A 19,955-nucleotide genomic window follows, 5' to 3' on the forward strand; every position below is an offset into this window, starting at 1 on the left:
TATAATGTGGATAAATGCGAGGTTATCCACTTTGGGGGTAAAAACAGGAGGGTGGATTATTATCTAAATGGCAATAGATTGGGAGATGGGGAAGTGCAGAGGGACCTGGGTGTTCTTGTGCACCAGTCACTGAAGGAGAGCATGCAGGTGCAACAGGCGATTAAGAAGGCAAATGGTATGTTGGCCTTCATATCAAGGGGGTTCGATATAGGAATAGGGATACCTTACTACAGCTGTACAAGGTGCTGGTGAGACCGCATCTGGAGTATTGTGTACAGTTTTGGTCGCCCCATCTGCGGAAGGATGTTCTTGCCATGGAAAGAGTGCAGCGGCGATTCACCAGGCTGATACCTGGAATGGCGGGAATGACCTACGAGGAGAGATTGAATAGTTTGGGCTTGTACTCACTGGAGTTTAGAAGATTGAGAGGGGATCTCATCGAAACATATAAAATTATGGCAGGCCTGGACAGGCTGAATTCAGAGAGAATGTTTCCAATGGCAGGGGAGCACAGAACCAGGGGCCACAGTCTAAAAATAGCGGGCAAATCATTTAAAACAGAGATGAGGAAGAATTTCTTCACTCAAAGAGTGGTGAGCCTGTGGAATTCCCTGCCACAGAGGGCTGTGAAGGCTAAATCAATAAATATTTTCAAGAGAGAATTGGATATATTTCTGAATGCTAAGGGGATTAAGGGTTACGGAGAAAAGGCGGGGACGGGGTACTGAACTGGTAAGATCAGCTATGATCTCAGACGAAGATCAGCCATGATCTCATTAAATGGCGGAGCAGGCTCGAAGGGCCGAATGGCCTACTCCTGTTCCTATCTCTATGATTCTCTATGATTCTATGATTAAAAAACCATGTGCCTTTGATAAAAGTAACATCAAATGAGAAACAGGAAACATGATTATATATATAACCATTGAAATAGCTAGAAAACAAGTAAATACTTGGTTGAAGTGTTTTCAATTTACATGTTGTAAAATATACAAACAGAAGACTTTGTAGTTATGAAATCAAAAGATGCACCAAGCAATCACATTGTGTTTATGTTGAACTTGGAACACATAGGAGTCACGACGTCTGTTTCCAAACAGCTAGGTGATTTTAGAATTGAATTGAAGTCCTTCGTAAGAATGGCATCAAAGAGATAAATCTGTAATAACCATTTTATATGAAAAGTTTTGAAACACCTATACAGCAGACAGGATTCTGAAAGTTAACGGCTGAATTGACAATAAGAATAGAAAAGAATTCAACAGAAGATGACTAGAGATAATTAGCTTACATCAGCAAAAAACTTCAAAGAATAAACCACTAAAAAAGAGAGTATAAAAATAGAGCTTTCAAATAGAAAGTCAAAGCGAGTCTCTCACTCTTCAGAGGCATCTCTGTAAGTTTTGAACTCTTCGAGCCTCGGGGATCAAGAGGTACTCTTATTTGATTTTGGTGGATATTCTGGATTAGAAATAATAAGAAATGTAAAAATGTACGAAGTTAAGATTTGAGAATAAGGATCTCTGAGAATAAGAAATGTAAACTATTTGTATTTTGAACTGTTAAAGTCGCAATTGACTCACCAGCTGTTAACTGAATGTCGGCTCTTAAATAAATCTATATATTTTTAGAATTGTCTCAAATAGTATTTCTGTATCAAACTTGCGAACTCAATTTCTGTACACTCTTTTTGTGAGGAGTTGCAGAACTCTGGGGGGGTTTTCCGGACCCTCATAATATCCAAAAGATTACAGTCTAGTTAAACTTATTAAAAATGCTATCTGGAAGACGGTAACATCTTCAAGTCGTTCCTTTCCTTTAGAGAGAGATAGCCTGGACCTTTAGACCCAATTAAGCATCTTATAGAATTCGGCTATCTCTAACTTTAGTTGAAGGTGAACATCTGGGGAATACGCCTGATCTGGGGTAGCCCGAAAAGGACTAGGACTAGTAATTATCCCTTCAATTTGTCACTTTGGTTAGACCTAAGGCACTTCACAATCTCTCCCATCTCTGCCATGGGAATCTGATTGGAGAGAGGGGGACTGTTTCGGAAAGTGACACGTTATAAACTACATCTACTGCATTCAATTTATCTGTCCAATCAATTACTTTATTAAAAAATCACTATGAAATTTGTCAAACATGACTTGCCTTTAAACTATCCTGAGCTGGCTGTCCTTGATTAACCCATGCATTTCTCAATGCTCACTAATTATGGATTCTAGGAGTTTGCCCATGACTAATGTTTGACTAAGTTGACTAAGCACACTCACCCCAGCATTCAATTTCGGGGAGATACTTTTCTAAGACACTTGTCACCATACATACCTGCCATATCTGGTGCAAATGTGGCTTGTTTTGGTTTTATAAAACACCTAACCTATTTTGATCTATTGCATAGGATTACATGGGATATACAGCACAGAAACAGGCCATTTGGCCCAACCAGTCCATGCCGGCGTTTATGCTCCACTCGAGCCTCCTCCCGTCTTTCCTCGTCTAACTCTATCAGCATAACCCTCTATTCCCTTCTCCCTCATAAGCTTATCTAGCCGCCCCTTAAAAGCATCTATACTATTCACCCCAACCACTCCCTGTGGTAGCGAGTTCCACATTCTCACCACTCTGGGTAAAGAAGTTTCTTCTGAATTCCCTATTGGATTTCTTGGTGACTATCTTATATTGATGGCCTCTAGTTATGCTCTTCCCCACAAGTGGAAACATTCTCTCTGTATCCACTCTACCAAAACCTTTCATAATTTTAAAGACCTCTATTAGGTCACCCCTCAGCCTTCCCTTTTCAAGAGAAAAGAGACCCAGGCTGTTCATCCTTTCCTGATAGGTATAACCTCGCAGTTCTGGTATCATCCTTGTAAATCTTTTTTGCACCCTCTCCAGTGCCTCTATATCCTTTTTATAATATGGCACTCTTAAAATATATAAAGACTTGCATTTACATAGAGCCTTTCACGTCCACCGGACGTCGCAAAGCGCTTTACAGCCAATGAAGTACTTTTGGAGTGTAGTCACTGTTGTAATGTAGGAAACGTGGCAGCCAATTTGTGCACAGCAAGCTCCCACAGGTAGCAATGTGATAATGACCAATCAGTTTTATTGATGTTGATTGAGGGATAAATATTGGCCAGGGGACACTGGGGTGAACTCCCCCCCCCCCCCATCATCCCCCCTTGCTCTTCTTAAAACAGCGCCACGGGATCATTTACATCCAACCAAGAGGCTTATACTCGCTGGAGTTTAGAAGAATGAGAGGGGATCTCATTGAAACTTATAAAATTCTAACAGGATTAGACAGACTAGATGCAGGAAGGATGTTCCCGATGGCGGGGGAGTCCAGAACCAGGGGTCACAGTCTAAGGATAAGGGGTAAGCCATTTAGGACTGAGATGAGGAGGAATTTCTTCACCCAGAGAGTGGTGAACCTGTGGAATTCTCTACCACAGAAGGCAGTGGAGGCCAATTCATTAAATATATTCGAGAAGGAGTTGGATATATTTCTTAAGGCTAAAGGGATATGGAGAGACAGCAGGGGCAGGGTACTGAATTTGGATGATGAGCCATGATCTCATTAAATGGCGGAACAGGCTCGAGGGGCCGAATGGCCTACTTCTGCTCCTATCTTCTATGTTTCTATGATGTGGAGATGCCAGTGTTGGACTGGGGTGGACAAATGTGAGAAGTCACACAACACCAGGTTATAGTCCAACAGCTTTATTTGAAATCACAAGCTTTCGGAGGTGACCTGACGAAGGAGCAGCGCTCCGAAAGCTTGTGATTTCAAATAAAGCTGTTGGACTATAACCTGGTGTTGTGTGACTTCTCACATGTTTCTATGTGAGGGCGGATGGCTTTAACGTCTCATCCGAAAGGCGGCAGGAGACACCGAGACACCGGGGCACCCCCCCCCCCAGCCCGGATTTTTAAACGAAGGCAAATTCAATGATTTTATTTTTTGGCCAAATCTCACTGCTCCACTTCTTTGCGGCAGGCTGCGTTGCTGTCGTCAGGGAGGCGGGTGGTGAGGCGTTTGTGACAGCAGAGCGGAGACATTGTGCGGGAGCAGGGGGCGGGGCCACTCGCCGCTCACTGGCGCCTCCTTACGCCCGACGCTAGGGGCGCTGCTGGTTTGGGCTCTGGCGGTTCGAGCGGAGCGGAGCCGGGCCGGGTGGAAGGCGTCTTTCAGTCGCTGCCCTGCTTAGCAGCGCGGCCTAGTCTGCTTGCGGCGCTCGCTGGCTAATCGTCGGTCCAGTTTTTATTTTTTTTTAATCGAGTTTGCGGGAGGCCGAGCACTTACCTACTCACCCTCTCTCTTCCCTCACCGGGCAGGGCGCACGCCGCCTGGGCCGCCTCCTTCCTTCCCCCCACCCCCCCACCCAACAACCCCAACCCATCGGCTCTAAGATGGCGGCCGGCGTGGACTCGCAGGCCGGGCCCAAGCAGCAGCTGGCCGAGTCGGTGGAGCAGTACCGCGGCCTGTCCGAGAGCGACAAGCACTGGCGGATCCGCCGGCAGTTCATCGTCCGCCACCTCTGCGACTACCCGGGCAGCCGGACGGAGCAGCTGCTCGCCCTCTCCATGGTTTGGAGCAACCACGTCTTCCTGGGCTGCAGGTGAGCGAGTCGGTCAGTAGGCCCCAGGCCTCGGCTTTTGTTACACAACCAGAGCACACCCCCCCCTCCTCCCGGGCCGGGCTCCTCGGCCACATGTACTCGCTGCGTGTGTTGTGTGTGTGTGTGCTGGAGCTGGGAGGAGGCCTCGGGGGTGTTTTATTTTCTTGCAGGGATTTTAACAGGAAACTGGGATGTCGTCTTCCCTCAATGATTGTCGGATTAGTTGCACAGCGTCTCCCAACTTCCAGCAGCAACTTTGCTCCTGTTCTCGGCACTCTGCAGCCGCTGGGCACCTTCCCCATGTCTGTGCCACAGGGGCACTTGTATCTAAAGCCTGGTTTTCAGATGAGATATTAAACCGTCTGCCCTCTCCGGTGGATGTAAAAGATCCCATGGCACAGTTTCGAAGAGCAGAGGAGCTATCCCCTGTGTCCCAGCCAATATTTATCCTTCAATCAACATCACTAAAACAGATTATCTGATCATTATCACATTGCTGTTTGTGGGGGCTTGCTGTGTGCAAATTGGCTGCTGCGTTTCCTACATTTTAACAGTGACTACACTTGGAAAAAGTGTTTCATTGGCTGTAAAGCACTTTGGGACGTCCGGTGGTCGTGAAAGGTGCAAGCCTTGTTGCCAAGATCTTCCACAGTTTTATTTTTCTGTGGAGCGGGGGAATTCAACAATAACGACTTGCATTTATATTATTGAGAGAGAATAGGCTCTTCTGAAGTCGAATTTAGTTTGAAGAGACGGCGGCTAGTGTGTCTCATAAGCGGAGAGGAAGAGATTTGCAGTTGCTTGTTTACTGTTGTATAATGTTATAATTTTGGTCTGAGGAACTAATAGCTTTGCCTTGCATGAATGAAATGGAAGTGTTGCTGCATGGTTGAATGTCATTGTTGCTTGCTGAGAAAGTCAGTCTTAAGTGGCAATAGAGGATGGGATTTGTTGAGAGAGCTTGTCTCTCCAAAGACCCTGTCTGCTTTTTTGCTGCAATTATTGGTTCCTGGTGTTTGTGGGGATACATGTTGCAGTTATTGAAATGGAAACAATGAAGTTAGAGGAATAAAGCACTCTAATTCAAGAGGAATATTTAAGATCACAAAGCAATTAAGGTGCTTCATATATTGAAGAATTGATAAGCAGAAGTTTTTCATTAGCTAGGTGTGTGACACATTGAGCACCACATTTGAGCTGGCAAACCAAACGACTGAGAAATCCACGGAGGTAGAGCTGTTAACTGATAAACTGCACCTCGCCCCCACTTACCCAGCCAGAGAGCTTAAGCCCAAGTTAACAAGAACTGCAGTTTAGGTACCTTCAGAGTGTGCAGAGGTACTGCTGGAGTTTAGCCAACTAAAATCATACAGCCTATCAGTACCGAGCATTGATAAGTTTGTTTGGCTAGAACTAGTGCTCTCTACAGCCTCGCTGGCTTGCTGGTTTATTCGGAGCTAAGTGGGAAGAATTCTAGCGCCCAGGGACTAGTCGACTGTTCTGGGTGCCATTAATCAGTCGAGCTCGCTGGTCAATCATTGGCAGGGTGACTCTCTTACTGAATCTTTATTACATGGGATTTTAGTCTCCCAGTGGTTTTGGGGCTGCAATTCCCACCTCTGTTTGTAATTAGGCCCAGTGGTTTATGGTGAATTAGAAAGTTGAATTCCACATTTAATTCAGAATCTTCTGGAGTTTTGGGGGGGTCATATCTTGTTCCCTTTTCCCATGAAAAATGCAAATTGTTGGTCTTGTTCACCAACAGTGTTCTGAAATACTGCGGACCTACCTGGCTCAGCTATTGGATATCAAGCTTGTCACAGGGTTAAACTGGATTCTGATTTTCCATCAACATCAACTGTCTTGTCATTTTGGAGCCAGCTCGACCCCAAATAGACTCCGCTCCCCACCCCCTCGGAAGTCATTAGCAGATCTTTAAAGAAGTGTAGATTTGAGCCCTCAGTAGGCGGACATCAGGTCGCAGGAGCTTCTCGCAAGCACCACAGTGAGCAGTAAAACTTACCGTAAAATTTGTGCGTGCTTTGCCACTGTTCTGACCACAGCATGGATACACACCGTATCCCATTGAACAGAGTTCTGCCCTGTACTGCCAACCGGTAGAACCATCATCTGTTTGGCTAAGCAACCTTGCCTATCTGAGTGTGTGCTGTAATGCCAAGCCAAGTAATTCCTTCCAGCAGCTGATGTTGCAAGTGAGAGGTTACGTATCAGCATTCAGCAGTCTGCTTGATAAGAACGACCATCCACCACCTTAAAACTTGCCAAGGCTTCTTCAGCAGCACTTTCCAAACCTGCAACCTCCACCACCTAGAAGGACAGTGCCGGCCAGTGCATGGAAACACGGTCACCACCAAGTTCCCCTCCAGGTCAGATACCAACCTGATTTGGACATATCTTGCCATTCCTTCATCATCTCTTGGTCAAAATCCTGGAACTCCGTACCAAACAGCATTGTTGGGCGTACCTTCACCACATGGACTGCAGTGGTTCAAGAAGGCCGCCCTCCTTCTCGAGTGCTTTTCCTCCAGCGCTTTACAATTCTCTGTGATTACAGAGAGCGACAACTTGACCTACGCATTCCTCAAGATTGAAATCCAGACTTTTCCCTTTTAATTCCTCCAGGGACCTTCAAAGCATCCAATATGTTTGCTAGGACAACCTGAAGAGCCATTAATATTGGTGAGATTCCTCAGTAGTGTTCAACTCACCAGGATTTCCCCTTGTGGAAAAGAAACCATAACTACAGCTTCTGAAACAACGGGAGTATTTGTGCTTCAAACAATCTTATTCACCAGCCTAAGATGGGCAACTCCAAGGTGAGTTGGCAGTTCCTGACATTCTCCAAGGCAATTGTTGTTTTCCTTTCCCGTTGGTCTACAGCCGCTTTTAGGATAGGGCACGTGTACCATCTGTGCCTGCAACCAAACCCTTAGCTAGACGATGCAATGTGAAGTCCTCTTACGGGGTTACGGGGATAGGGCTTGGGTGGGATGGCTGTCGGTGTAGGGACCGGGTGCTAGGGTTTGGATGATCAGCCATGATCTCGTTGAATGGCGGAGCAGGCTCGAAGGGCCGAATGGCCTACTCCTGCTCCTATCTTCTATGTTTCTATGTATCTACCTTCTACTGAACAGGTTCATTATGTCTTCTGTCTGTGCAGCACACAACACTGGCTTTTCCGACCTCTCTGCAGAAGGATTCTTGCCACAGCCTTTGAGTCAGATGCAGACTCCACAGATGCTCCCGTGGGGCTTTTGAGAGCACTGGATTTGGATGTCATTGGCCCTAGCCCAGAACAACTCTTGCGCATGATTGACCATAGACTTTAGCCAGCAAGAAAGCAATTTTTGTGTAATTATAAGCCAAAAGTAACGTTCAATACAAATTTAGAAAATGTCTTTCTGCTTGTCAACAAATGGAATCAGCTGCCAGTGTAAAATACACGTTGACTTTGTTGACCCCATTTGGAAGGGAACTGGACAGGTTTTAAGTTTAATTATGGAACACAAGACTTGGCATGGATTTAGGAGGAGATCCTATACTCTCCGAACATTTCACAGATTTGGTGGTGGAGGGGTAGGTGGAACAGCATTGGTGCCCAGAATGGTAGGACCTCGTTTCATTCATGTGCTTTTCCCCACATGGTGAGTTCCTGGTTGCATGTGTTCTGTGGGGGGATGTGGAACAGAGACTAGGCACTTTGTTACAGTAATGGAGTGGAAGTCAATCAGTTGCCTCGGGCTCCTCTCACATTTTGGCATTAATGAAGTTAGTGCAGGTCTTTTACCAGTGTAGACACATTTGGGGGGCGGGGGGGATTATGGGATCGTAAAAAGATTTGCTACAAAGAGTGGGGTGTGAATTGTTTTGTCTTTTTTAAAACAAAAAAATCACATCCACACATTAAAATCAAACCTTGGGCAGCACGGTGGCATAGTGGTTAGCACTGTTGCCTCACCGCGCCAGGGACCCGGGTTCAAATCCGGCCTCGGGTGACTGTCTGTGTGGAGTTTGCACATTCTCCCCGTGTTTGCGTGGGTTTCCTCCGGGTGCTCCGGTTTCCTCCCACAGTCCAAAGATGTGCGGGTTAGGTTGATTGGCCATGATAAAAATTGGCCCTTAGTGTTAGGGGGGATTAAATATGTGGGGTTACGGGGTTATGGGGATAGGGCTTGGGTGGGATGGCTGTCGGTGTAGGGACCGGGTGCTAGGGTTTGGATGATCAGCCATGATCTCATTGAATGGCGGAGCAGGCTCGAAGGGCCGAATGGCCTACTCCTGCTCCTAGTTTCTATGTTTCACAGTTGGAAATCATTCTAAATTCACAAGGCTTGTTTGTTGATACTGGGGCTACATGTACCTTTTCTGTAAAGTAGAAACTGCTTGGCACTGTAGATCAAATTTTAATGAAAATAGTCCTCTGCAGTAAAAGATAAAAACTTAGGTACAAGTCCATTCATGTTTCTTAAAACTAAATTGTTCAATTCTTTGACTTTTAATCATCAGCTTGGCTTAGTTACTATGTAAGAAGGTTATGGGTTCAAACCACTGTGGACTTGAGCTAAAACTCGAGGCTGGTAAGTGCAGGACTGAGGGTGTACAATATTGTCAGAGCTGAAATAAAAACTGGAAATACTCAGTAGGTCAGACAGCATCTGTGGAGAGAGAGACCGAGTTAACGTTTCAGGTCAATGACCCTTTGTCTGACGAAAGGTCATCGACCTGAAACGTTAACTCTGTTTCTCTCTCCACAGATGCTGCCTGACCTGCTGAGTATTTCCAGCATTTTCTGTTTTTATTTCAGATTTCCAGCATGCGCAGTATTTTGCTTCTGTATTATTGTCAGAGCCGTCTTGTGGACGAGGTGTTAAACCAAGCTCCTGACTGCCAGCTCAAGTGGCCATAAAAGATCTCATGGCACTCTTTGCAGATGAGCAGCAAGTTCACCTATCCTGGATAACATTCCTTCCTCACACAACCTAAAAGAGATTATCTAGTCATTTGTTAATTTGCTTTTTGTGGGGCTTTGCTATGCAGAAATTGGCTGCCACGCTTGCCTATGTAACAACAATTTCAAAAGCAATCCATTGGTTGTAAAGAGCTGTGGGATGTCCTGAGGATGTAAAAGGCATTAGGTACATGCAAGACTGTTCTTTGTTACTTTCATTTATAAGCTACAGGATAACGCTATTAAAACCTAAATTTCCACTCTGACATTCTCCAAATTATATCATTTTCAGTGGTAAATATTTAAAGAAAGACTTGCATTTATATAGCGGCACCTTTTCCCCACCGTGGGATGTCCCAAAGTGCTTTACAGCCAATTAAGTGCTTTTAAAATGTAGTCATTGTGGTAATGTAGGAAGCGTGTAGTCAATTTGCGCACAGCAAGGTCCCACAACCAGTTTGAGCGATGTTGATTGAGGGATAAATATTGGCCAGGACACTGGGGAGAACAGCCCTGCTCTTTGAAATAATGCCACGGGATCTTTTGCATCCACCTGAGAGGGCAGACAGGGCCTCGGTTTAATGTCTCATCTGAAAGAGTTTAAAAGATGCCTTTCTAGTATGTTGTTACATAGTTGTAGGACCAAAAACATCTGCAGACAATGCAGCTCTGCATTTTAAGGTGCATGATGTATGAATCAAATAATTATGGGAACTGGATTTATTTTTGTTCCAGCTCTTTTTGCTTTTGCCCAGTAGTTGACTTTTAATCATCAGCTTGGCTTAGTTACTATGTAAGAAGGTTATGGGTTCAAGCCACTATGGACTTGAGCTAAAACTCAAGGCTGATAAGTGCAGGGCTGAGGGTGTACAACATTGTCAGAGCCGAAATAAAAACTGAAAATGTTGGCAATACTCAGCAGGCCAGGCAGCATCTGTGTACTACAGAGAGCCGGCACGGACTCGATGGGCCGAATGGCCTCCTTCTGTGCCGTTATGACTATAACTCCTAGTTATTTATACATTTTTATTTAGGAATTCTGATATCTTTCTTGGTGTCTTTCATGAGATTTCATTGGGAAGTATAAGTACTTTAGTTATGTGACGAGAGTTGTGTATTTGACTTTGTCTGTCTTGTACTTTGTTCAGATTGTTGATGCTTCATTGAAGATTTTCCAACCCACTCCCTTCCGAATCCCGAACCCAACTCTTTTTATTTAAATTCATTCTCGGGATATGGGCGTCGCTGACACGGCTGGTATTTAATGCGCACCCCTAGTTGCCCTTGAGAAGGTGGTGGTGAGCCGCTGCCTTGAACCGCTGTAGTCCGTGTGGTGAATGTACTCCCACAATAATTTTAGGTAGGGAGTTCCCAGATTGTGACCCAGCAACGGTGAAGGGACAGTAATATATATCCAAGTCAGGATGGTGTGTGTGACCTGACTCTCTCTCAACTCCAAGGGGTACCCACAACATCCTTTACTGAAACACAGCAACATTGGACAAGATTCCGTACCTTAAATGGGAGACGGTGCCTTTCTCGCAGCTTGGCTATGGCTCCTGGTGGATTAAACGTTAACTTGCCTCTGCAGTGTCTCACCCAATCAACTGAGGAGATCATGATGGTGGGGAAAAAGAGATGGGCCAAAGCAAATAATTTGTTTTTAAGAAGGAATGCATCAGTATACCTTGGATGTAATAAATTTAAGTATATTGTAGTTAACTGTATTAATTGGTAGTTTAACATTATAGTATAATTATCAGACAAGTAATGAAAGTGATAATGGTGGGTAAGTGATGCATATAGATGATATGATTGTTTTTACTAATAGATACAGCCCAGACCTTTTAGAAAGGGTCTTTCGAATGGCAGAAGGTATTGATGTTGGTGACATAGGATCATTTGAGTTAGTTCCTGGGAGCACAACCAACAAAAGATCCAATTCTGACAGTGGTAAGTGAAGAATTCTGTCCTATTTTTACATACAATTACGTTGTATTTACAACATGAAAACAGGCAGTTCAGCCCAGCCAGTCTGTGATTATCCTCTGCTCAAGCAGTACAGTCCTAATCTCATGTGCCTGCCTTTTTTCCAATATCCCTTTATTTCCCTTTTGTTCAATCACCCATCTAACTTATTTGTAAATGTTGACATGGTCTCTACTTCACTCACTAACTCTGGTAGTACATTCTGCAACCTCTCAACCCTCTTGTTTTTTGTTTTTTTTCCTGCTTTCTGTTCTAAATCCCTTCCATTTAATCTTCTATTTATTGGATGTGTGTCAGTGCTGGGAATTGAATATTCAGTAACTGTGTGACGCCTCTCTGGTTGGTTAGAGTGCAGAGCTGCAGAATTAAAGCTTCATCTGCTGCGCACCAACAACCTCAACCTCAGAAAAGCAAGTCCAATTAAACCAGTATGATTTTTGTCTCCAATAACAGCGATCATTGTAGTCTTGAGTGAATGTCAATTTGTGCTAAATTATGGGCAGTTTGGTTCCATGGGCACACACCCACTAACAACTGGCTTGAAGATGTGATCGTTGTATAGCTGGAAGAGAGAGAGGACGAGAGGACATTCTTCTGGTCAGTCTGGGTTGTTTCTACCCCAGAGCTGTAAAAAGTGTTTTGTAACTTGCACCAGAGCCCAGTTCCTATTCTCATTCCTTTTAGTTTAATGCAGATATGGCAATTGGTTCTTTTTGCCATAATGCATTTGATTTTTTTAATAACTAAAATGCTGCCTTTTGAAATTATTTTCCAACCAAAATTCCCATCCCAAAGTGTAATCTTTTGAATGTAATTGATCCCTCAAATATGCATTTAAGGGGAAGCTTGATAAACACGAGGGAGAAAGGAATAGAAGGATATGTTGGAGTGGGTGGAGGCTCATGTGGAGCATTAACACTGGCATAGAATATTTGGGTTGAATGGCCTGATTCTGTGCTGTAAATACTATGAATATGTTTAAAATATTTAGGTATTAACATTTATATTTCTTCCCTAATTCTTCCTGATATGGGCTGAATCTTATTCTACAGAATTGTCCATTTTCATCTTGGTGCATTCTCATTGTAACAATTTATACGTAAAGATTTCAGCAACATATTTTGCCAGTAAAATATTAGGTGTGTAGGATTTTCGCACAATTTTCCGTTTCCAGAGCGTAGTACAGCTAACCTATGGCTAACTCTTGCTAATGATCAAAATAGTGGCATCAATGCTTTAGCATCTATTGTGTAATAATAAGTCAACTTCTGATGTTCAGTGCATGTTAGGCTTTTGAGAAATGTGGATTCTGTAGATATTGAGGTGGTTTTACGTCTGTATTTACAGTACCTGGCATTCATGAATTTCAGCAAATGTAAATTAAACATCGGAAAGGCCTCCAATGTGCTGTAGGAGTTGAGACCTAAAGCTGCGTATGTCTGGATAATTGCAGTAGTATGCTGAATTAAGGAAATGTATTTTATGTAGCAAGTAACTTTGCCAGTGGTTTAGGTTGAACAACTAACACCTTAGTGAGGAAAAGGTTAACTTGAACTGTAGAGTTACCAAGATAAGTGTTTATTGAAGCTCTACGAAATTGAGACGTTGCTCCTTATGGAAGCATCTCATTGCATCTCCAAAACATTTAAAAGCAGTTAGGAGTCTTAGCCTAAAGATGGTATTGAAATGGGCACATGCAATTTGACTGCAGAAAAAGGAGCCGAGAAAGAGAGACCCCAACAGCACTGACCTAATAGATTCTTTCTTCACCCCCCCCCCCCCCCCCCCCCCCCCAAATCTGTTGAGTTGGGTACTATTTTAAGTTATGGAGATTTTACCTACCGTTATGTATATTGGCAGATCAGCATAAGAGCAAGAAATATTTAGGGGCACATATCGCTGAAGTTTTCACATTTGATTGTTTAAAAATAAAAGCAGTAACGTGTTGATATGTAAGGTAGGCAATGTTTTGAAAATGCTACCTAACAGTGTCTCTCTCTCTCTCTCTCTCTCTCTCCACCCTCTCAGGTGAAAATCCGACGGCAAAGCGGAAACCTCCTTTATTCCGCCCTAGATTTCGGTTTGAGCCAGTTGCATTTGTTAGTAGCAGCACCAAGGAGGGGGATGATGCGAAGAAAAAGCCAAACCAAGCAGACAAGCCACGAAGATGGGCAGATTTAGATGAAGATGGTCTCTCATCAAATTGTCTGATTAAAACTGAGGAGAACTCGGTGAAAACGGAATCTTGCCCCGCCTCAAAAGTGAACAAACCTAGCAAAAGTTCAAATGGCCCACTGCTTCCCGCCTCTTCTCAGAATTCTTCTACATTTGATTATGACTCCTTGTACAAAAGCATCTTCACCGATGCAGAGGAAACCAAAGGTGGAAACTGCGTTAAAGGGATAAGCTGTTTAAGCACTTACATGTCTAAAATACAACAGAACTATTCTGCAAAGTATGAGGCTTATCATTCCAATACGTCAGATCTTTATCCAACTATGAGGGGGCCGGATTTTTCCAAGACCCCAGTTGCCAATAAACAGGGCTACAAAGGCCTGGGCTTCACACAGACCAAGCGGTCAAAGGGTAGAAAATCATCCAAGAAAAATGCCAGTAAGTCGGTACTTCTTGAACCTCTGCAGCCTTTGTCAAGCAAGGCGTCGTCATCTGGTGGGTTTTCTCCATCTGCGGTAAAGAGTCGACAGAATTTCTTTAATATTCTCCAGATATCTGTGTCGAGGAAGCTTAGTGCTATTGGAGGCTTCAGTAACCAGCTGAACCATAGTGACGTGCTAAGCAGCTGTATTCAGACGTGTAAAACAAACCCTCAGTATTTCTACGTCTCGCTGAAGGAGATACCTCCAGCTGATGTACCAAGAAACAAGAAAGTCTTGACAGATGGCTATGCCTGTGAGTTGAGGTGTCAAGGTGTTTACTTGTCTACGGGTTATGCTGGCAGCAAAATTGGAGCTCGAGATAGGGCCTCTGAGCAAGCCTTAAAGTTGTTCCTTAAAGACGTAGTGGTTCAGGTTGTGAAGCGCAAGTGTAAAAGCAGTTGCATCGATGACTTAATATTGTGCGAAAAAAACACGCCTCGAAATGACATTCCTCCTGCTCTCAAAAAGCCAGATGAGAAAATACCAAGCAAGGATGCAGCCAATAAAGGAAATGAAACCAATAAACAGAGCAATCGCCATTCAAAAGAACTCAAAAAGAAGCACTGGATGGAATTTGTCATTTTGGAGACTGAAAAGAACGCTGTGTGCATTCTGAACAATTCGGCTCAATTCAACAGGATGACCGTGGATTACAAGTTTCAGCTGACACCCAGTCAGGTTTGGCAGTGCTGTGTTTTTATAGAAGACCATTTTATTGCTGAGGCTTACGGAACCAAGAAGTTGGTGAAGCACACGGCGGCAGAGAAAGCTTTGGGTATACTGAGGCAAACGCAGCCAGTTGTGAAATCGAGCAAACCGGGCAACACTGATGCGGCCATCTCTCGCAGTGCAATCCTCGGACGATCGGCCGAGGAAGCTCTTAAACAGAAGATCACAGAAGGCAACATTGGCAATCAGCTTTTACGAAAAATGGGTTGGAAGGGGGGCGGCTTAGGGAAAGAGGGTGAGGGTATTGCAGAGCCAATCGTGGTAAAAGAACAGTTCAAGAGGGAGGGCCTGGGTTTAGAGATGAGCAAGAGTGGTTCTAAATTAAACAAACGAGATATAGAAGATCTTATCAAAAATTATGCCCGCTCAGACAGGCAGGATGAGCTAACCTTTTCCAAAGAGCTGACCAACGAAGAACGAATGCAAATCCATCAGATGGCTGCCAAGTACGGTCTCAAGAGCAAATCCTACGGGAAAGGAAAGGAGCGCTATTTGGTTGTGAGCAGAAAAGTACGTATAGATGATATTATGAACCAGCTTGCACAGGAAGGACAGGTTGGCCGATTTGAATTGGTAGTGCCGGGTTGTTCAAATTGATGCAGAACTCCGCCCAATTTTTCCTTTTTATTTATGTGCAGTTTTCTTCTAAAGCGAGACTCTCTTGCCCAGTAATCTGAGTTCATTTATTGTAAATGGTTTCTCAATTGCAATAGAAGTTTATTTACATCTTATTATTTACAAGTTTTGAAATTGTCATCAGTGAGGTAGATGTTCAAAACAAGGTCTCCAAAATGAACTGTCTCAGTATTTCTGCATCACTTTTTTCCTTGTATAAAAATAATAACTGTCTGTTATTTACAAAAAATGGTAATAAACTGCTACTGTTGAAATTACTAGTGAACTAACAACTGTTTTGATGTGGTTCATCTCAATTAAGGGGAAAGGGGTGAAATCCATTAAATATACGATGGTTGATCTTGAATGTTAGTGTATATTTTTTAATCCTATTACAGGAAACTTTGTGCTATCCGGCACCGACGGGACCGAGCTGTTGCCGTCCCATCAAAACTGCCGGACAAACCAGCGCTAATGTTGAAACATACGGAGCTTTTGAGCTCCGTATCTGGCAACAAACCCTGTTGCTTAACAACAGCTTTTAAACAGTCAGCCGTACTTTGCAAGCGTCTCTGTAGCTTAGCAACAGCTTCAGCGAGACCTTGCAGAGCCTGACTGGTGGGGGGAAAAAAGCAACTAAAAGAAAAAAAAACTAACGAAACGGCTCCTGATTTTTGCCGGTGGATCGAGCATTCCGGACAGTCAACCTCCGGATAAACCAAAGTTTCCTGTATTTGTTTTAGCTGGGGGGTCTCTGATGTACATGTTGCACTAGTTTTTTGATTCTCATCGCCACCTCCCCCACTGAATGGATTATGTAGTTGAGACCTAAGCTTTCTTCATCCACACTAGTCCCTAATCGCTAGAATGTTGAACTAACAGACAATTGTTTGCCAAATGAATGACATTTGGAACAAAAAGTTGTATGTTTCCATTTTGATAGTTCCACAGTGCAATATTTAAACTGTAAATAATGTAACTATCTCTTTACAGCAACTGTCGCTTAACAGCCTGTAGCCTGCTTGCTATTCAGACAGCATTCTTTCTCCCCTCCCCATCGCCCCCCCCCCCCCCCCCCATCTCCTCGCTGGAATTCGATTTTCATGGGTGTTGGGTGCCTCGGTACCTTGTTGACCTCATTCTTAATGTGAGCCTCGATGGTGGGTGGCACTCTGCTCTTCGAGTGCAGTGGATATTGCAGCCAGCTCAATACTGTCCTCACCTGATATATACAGAAACACACTTTACAGCAGGGGCAGCTGGTAAGAGATCAGGAGTTGGATTTCCCCCCCCCCAAAAGTCCCCTCCTTAACCCAGGATGCTGAGGCCAATTTTAGTGCCTTATTGCAGCCCTGAATGAGGTCAACCAACTCTGCATAGACCAGAATTTGGAACCTCAATCGTTTGCGGCCAGTGCGGTGCAAATGCACGATGCCCAAGATGGAATTACCACTTTATTTTAAGGACTACAGTGTGTGTTGGGATTAGCTGGTGTTGAAGGATTAGATTCTGACCTGTTAATCATAATGAGCTTCATTTAGTTCTGTACTAAGACACGCTGCTGAGATTACCACTATATAAGTAACACTGGTGCGGCCAAATATCTCTCTTCCCTGGAGGTTCCATCAGCTGTTATCTGAGACACAGCAGCATTGCACTATAAGGTGTGTAGAATGTCAGTCTGCTTGCTGGATGACTTTGGCTTTGAGGGAACATACAAGGTGAAAATTCAGTGAAGGAATTCAGATTCTAGTTGTTGCATTTTTTGGTGTCCTAAAATGGGGAGTTCAGCATATCCTGTTTTTTGAACTGAATAAGAGATTTTTTAATAAATCTGTTACTCTGAAAAAGTGGACTAACTTTGCATTGCTCCTTCTGTATCAGATAGTAACTGTTAGCCAATGTTAATGAACTCTCTCAATTCATTCAGTGTGGAATCGGACAGAGAAGGAAGAATGTGACTAGAAGGATTGTTTTTCTCGTCACCCGAGCAACACGAACACACGATGCGTGCTTTTGGAAATTTTAAGAATATCGAGTTTATTTCAACCTAATTTGAAAAATAAACTGATAGATATAAATTGTATTTCCTCTGCTATATATCTTGGAAATATCATGTAACGTTCTAAATTTTTGTTTAAAAAAAAAAAATCATATCAAACTGAACTGGTGCTGTTTGAGATATTCATGCTGAGTATGTAGTGTTTTCTCTCCTCTGTTCTCTTCTTTCCAGGTGGCGCTTAAGGTGTTTATTCTTGGGGGTTGGATCCATAGGTACCAGCAGCCCTTTGGCACCTTGTCCAGCCATTCTGTGAGCCTAACGGTGAGTATCGGTAGACTATTTGACCGTGAAGGGCAGGACAGCCAAGCCCAATCCTGTTCTTGGTTGACGTCGGCACTTGTGCAATTTCCAGCGAGGTGAGCAAATGACTCCCCCCCCCCCCCCCCCCCCCCAATTGAACCATCTGGACTGAGGTCATCTGTAGTGATCCCAACTGCTGCTCTGCTAGGACCAGCTAACTTGGCACCATCCAGCAATTGAACCTGAAACCTTTAAGTACTTCAGTGAGTGATGCTTTATCCGCTAGTCCATTAGGTTATACACTGGTTAATAAAACTCTGGCTGTGTGGGAATGGTTCCACGGGTGCCAGCAGCCCTCCCTTAACACTCTTCATGTATAAGGCTACACCATGTGGCCAGCAGACTATTTGATATTGAGGGACATTACAGCTGAGGGAGTTTGCAGTGGGAACCATGACTCATTCCTCCTCCACCCCCCCCCCCCCCCCCCCAAAACCAAGCCCAGAGGCGCTGAGGTTAATAGTTGCGCTACTACTGATGCCCCATTTGTGATCAGTTATACTGTATTTATTTCAAGGGGAACATTTGCTTTTAATAAAGATTGTTTTCCAGACTTTGTACCTAGCTCAGATTAATGAGGTGAATGATTTCTGCTGGCTAAAAGGGTCTAATGGAAAAAATAAGTTTGCGTTACCTTAAACCAGTGATGAGGCAACTGTGGCCCAAATCTATCCATCATTCATCAACTTGAGAGATTTAGTCCTGAATTCTCTGCCTAGCTCAGCGAGGTCTTGTAGTTTAAAATTCTCACCCTTGTGTTTAAATTCCTCTGGCTTTCCCCCCCCCCCCCCCCCCAATCTCTCTAACCTCCTCCAGCCCTTGAACCCACTGAGAACTCTGGACTGGTTTATAGTGACTGAATTGGTCAAATTCTGTTTTTATTAGAGATTGTGGGTTTTTTTTTTTGCTGGCATTTCAAATTCTGAAACACCCTTACCATAATTACCTTTTTTTAAAAATGTTAAACTGCACCTCCCACTCCTTTCTTACTGTGATAGGCTTGGTGGTATCCCTGATTGGTCGAGAACCTCCTGTGTGCATGTTTATGGTTACAGCTCTGTTTTTCGCAATTCTTTAGTGGAGATCTCAAAGTTAGGACAAATGGACCATGCAAGCTCACTCAGTCAACTATTGTGTGGATCAGCAGAACTTTGTTTACCATGTAACTTAAAATGAAAGTGGGCTCTACAAACACTACTCACTGAACTTGTTAACCATCTCCTATAGAAAGTATTCTCCAGGTGGTTGGACTGAAGCTGCAGTTGATTTGTAAATTTGATCTGCTCTTGATTTGATCTCTTTATACTTGCCCGCTATGTTCCATGCCTCTGCCTAGCCTTTAATAGTGAATTTACCTTTTGTATTTCTTTGAAAGTGGAGGTGAGTAGAGTGGACAATACAATGGGTTGGGCATTGGCCTTTCAATAGTGAGGGGAATAGTTTCCTCTCATAGCTGTAATGACTGTGAAAGAGTTTGGACAGTCCCAGTCTCTTGTCAGGAGGGCTACACCACATAACTTTCCTTGTTCCATGAGGCCACAATGATGGCTGGAACAGTAAATGGAAATTTCACATTGCACTTATAGTGGGGCTAATGTGCAACAGTGGGGCAGGAACTTTACTCGGCAGCTGGCTGCGTTATACATGCTTGAATGTGGAAGCAAGTCATCCTCGCCTCCGAGGGACTGCCTAAGAAGAGAAGACGACATGTTTGATGCTGATACATGGCGCCAAAATGGGAAACTGTCCCTTCATTTCAACGGCCAGCTGGAGCTGTTTCGATTTAAATTAGGCCGTGTCACTGTCGAGCGCCGCTTAATGCAAATCCTGTGGGATTGTGAAAGGTCACTAATAGTAGCAGCTAGCCTAGTATCAATGCAGCCAACATTAGATAACAGCTGGGACCAACAAGAGACAGGAAAAGAGTGAAAGATATACGTGATAAGAGGGCTAAGGTGAATTAGAAGAAATGAAGGAAGGAAAGCCTGTTGGAGGTGGTGGAG

General features: G+C 43.9%; 1 protein-coding gene across 2 annotated transcripts; it reads left to right on the plus strand.

Moving 5' to 3' along the window:
- Positions 1–4,002: 4,002 nt before the first annotated feature.
- On the plus strand, positions 4,003–18,505 carry nkrf (NFKB repressing factor). Of its 2 annotated transcripts, none has more exons than XM_086001182.1 (4): positions 4,003–4,631; positions 11,432–11,553; positions 13,618–15,485; positions 17,824–18,505. In XM_086001182.1, the coding sequence occupies exons 1-4, from the start codon at positions 4,423–4,425 to the stop codon at positions 18,010–18,012; spliced, it is 2,388 nt and encodes a 795-aa protein (XP_085857308.1). In that variant the 5' UTR covers positions 4,003–4,422; the 3' UTR covers positions 18,013–18,505. The 2 variants fall into 2 exon arrangements, with proteins under 2 accessions (XP_085857308.1, XP_085857315.1); XM_086001189.1 differs by lacking the exon at positions 17,824–18,505 and adding an exon at positions 17,521–17,756 and having other exon boundaries at positions 4,006–4,631.
- The last annotated feature ends 1,450 nt before the right edge of the window (positions 18,506–19,955 follow it).

The sequence above is a fragment of the Somniosus microcephalus genome, chromosome 1, assembly GCF_052327205.1.
Source record: "Somniosus microcephalus isolate GS21.2 chromosome 1, FLI_Smic_1.0, whole genome shotgun sequence".
Lineage (NCBI taxonomy): Eukaryota > Metazoa > Chordata > Chondrichthyes > Squaliformes > Somniosidae > Somniosus > Somniosus microcephalus.

What these genes read in the sequence shown, in the direction of transcription:
- nkrf (XM_086001182.1), top strand. Translation starts at nt 4,423, where the DNA reads ATGGCGGCCGGCGTGGACTCGCAGGCCGGGCCCAAGCAGCAGCTGGCC. An exon ending in AAGATCCAATTCTGACAGTG is followed by an intron (nt 11,554 to 13,617) that starts GTAAGTGAAGAA and finishes CCACCCTCTCAG; the next exon opens with GTGAAAATCCGACGGCAAAG. An exon ending in ATTTGGTTGTGAGCAGAAAA is followed by an intron (nt 15,486 to 17,823) that starts GTACGTATAGAT and finishes TCTTCTTTCCAG; the next exon opens with GTGGCGCTTAAGGTGTTTAT.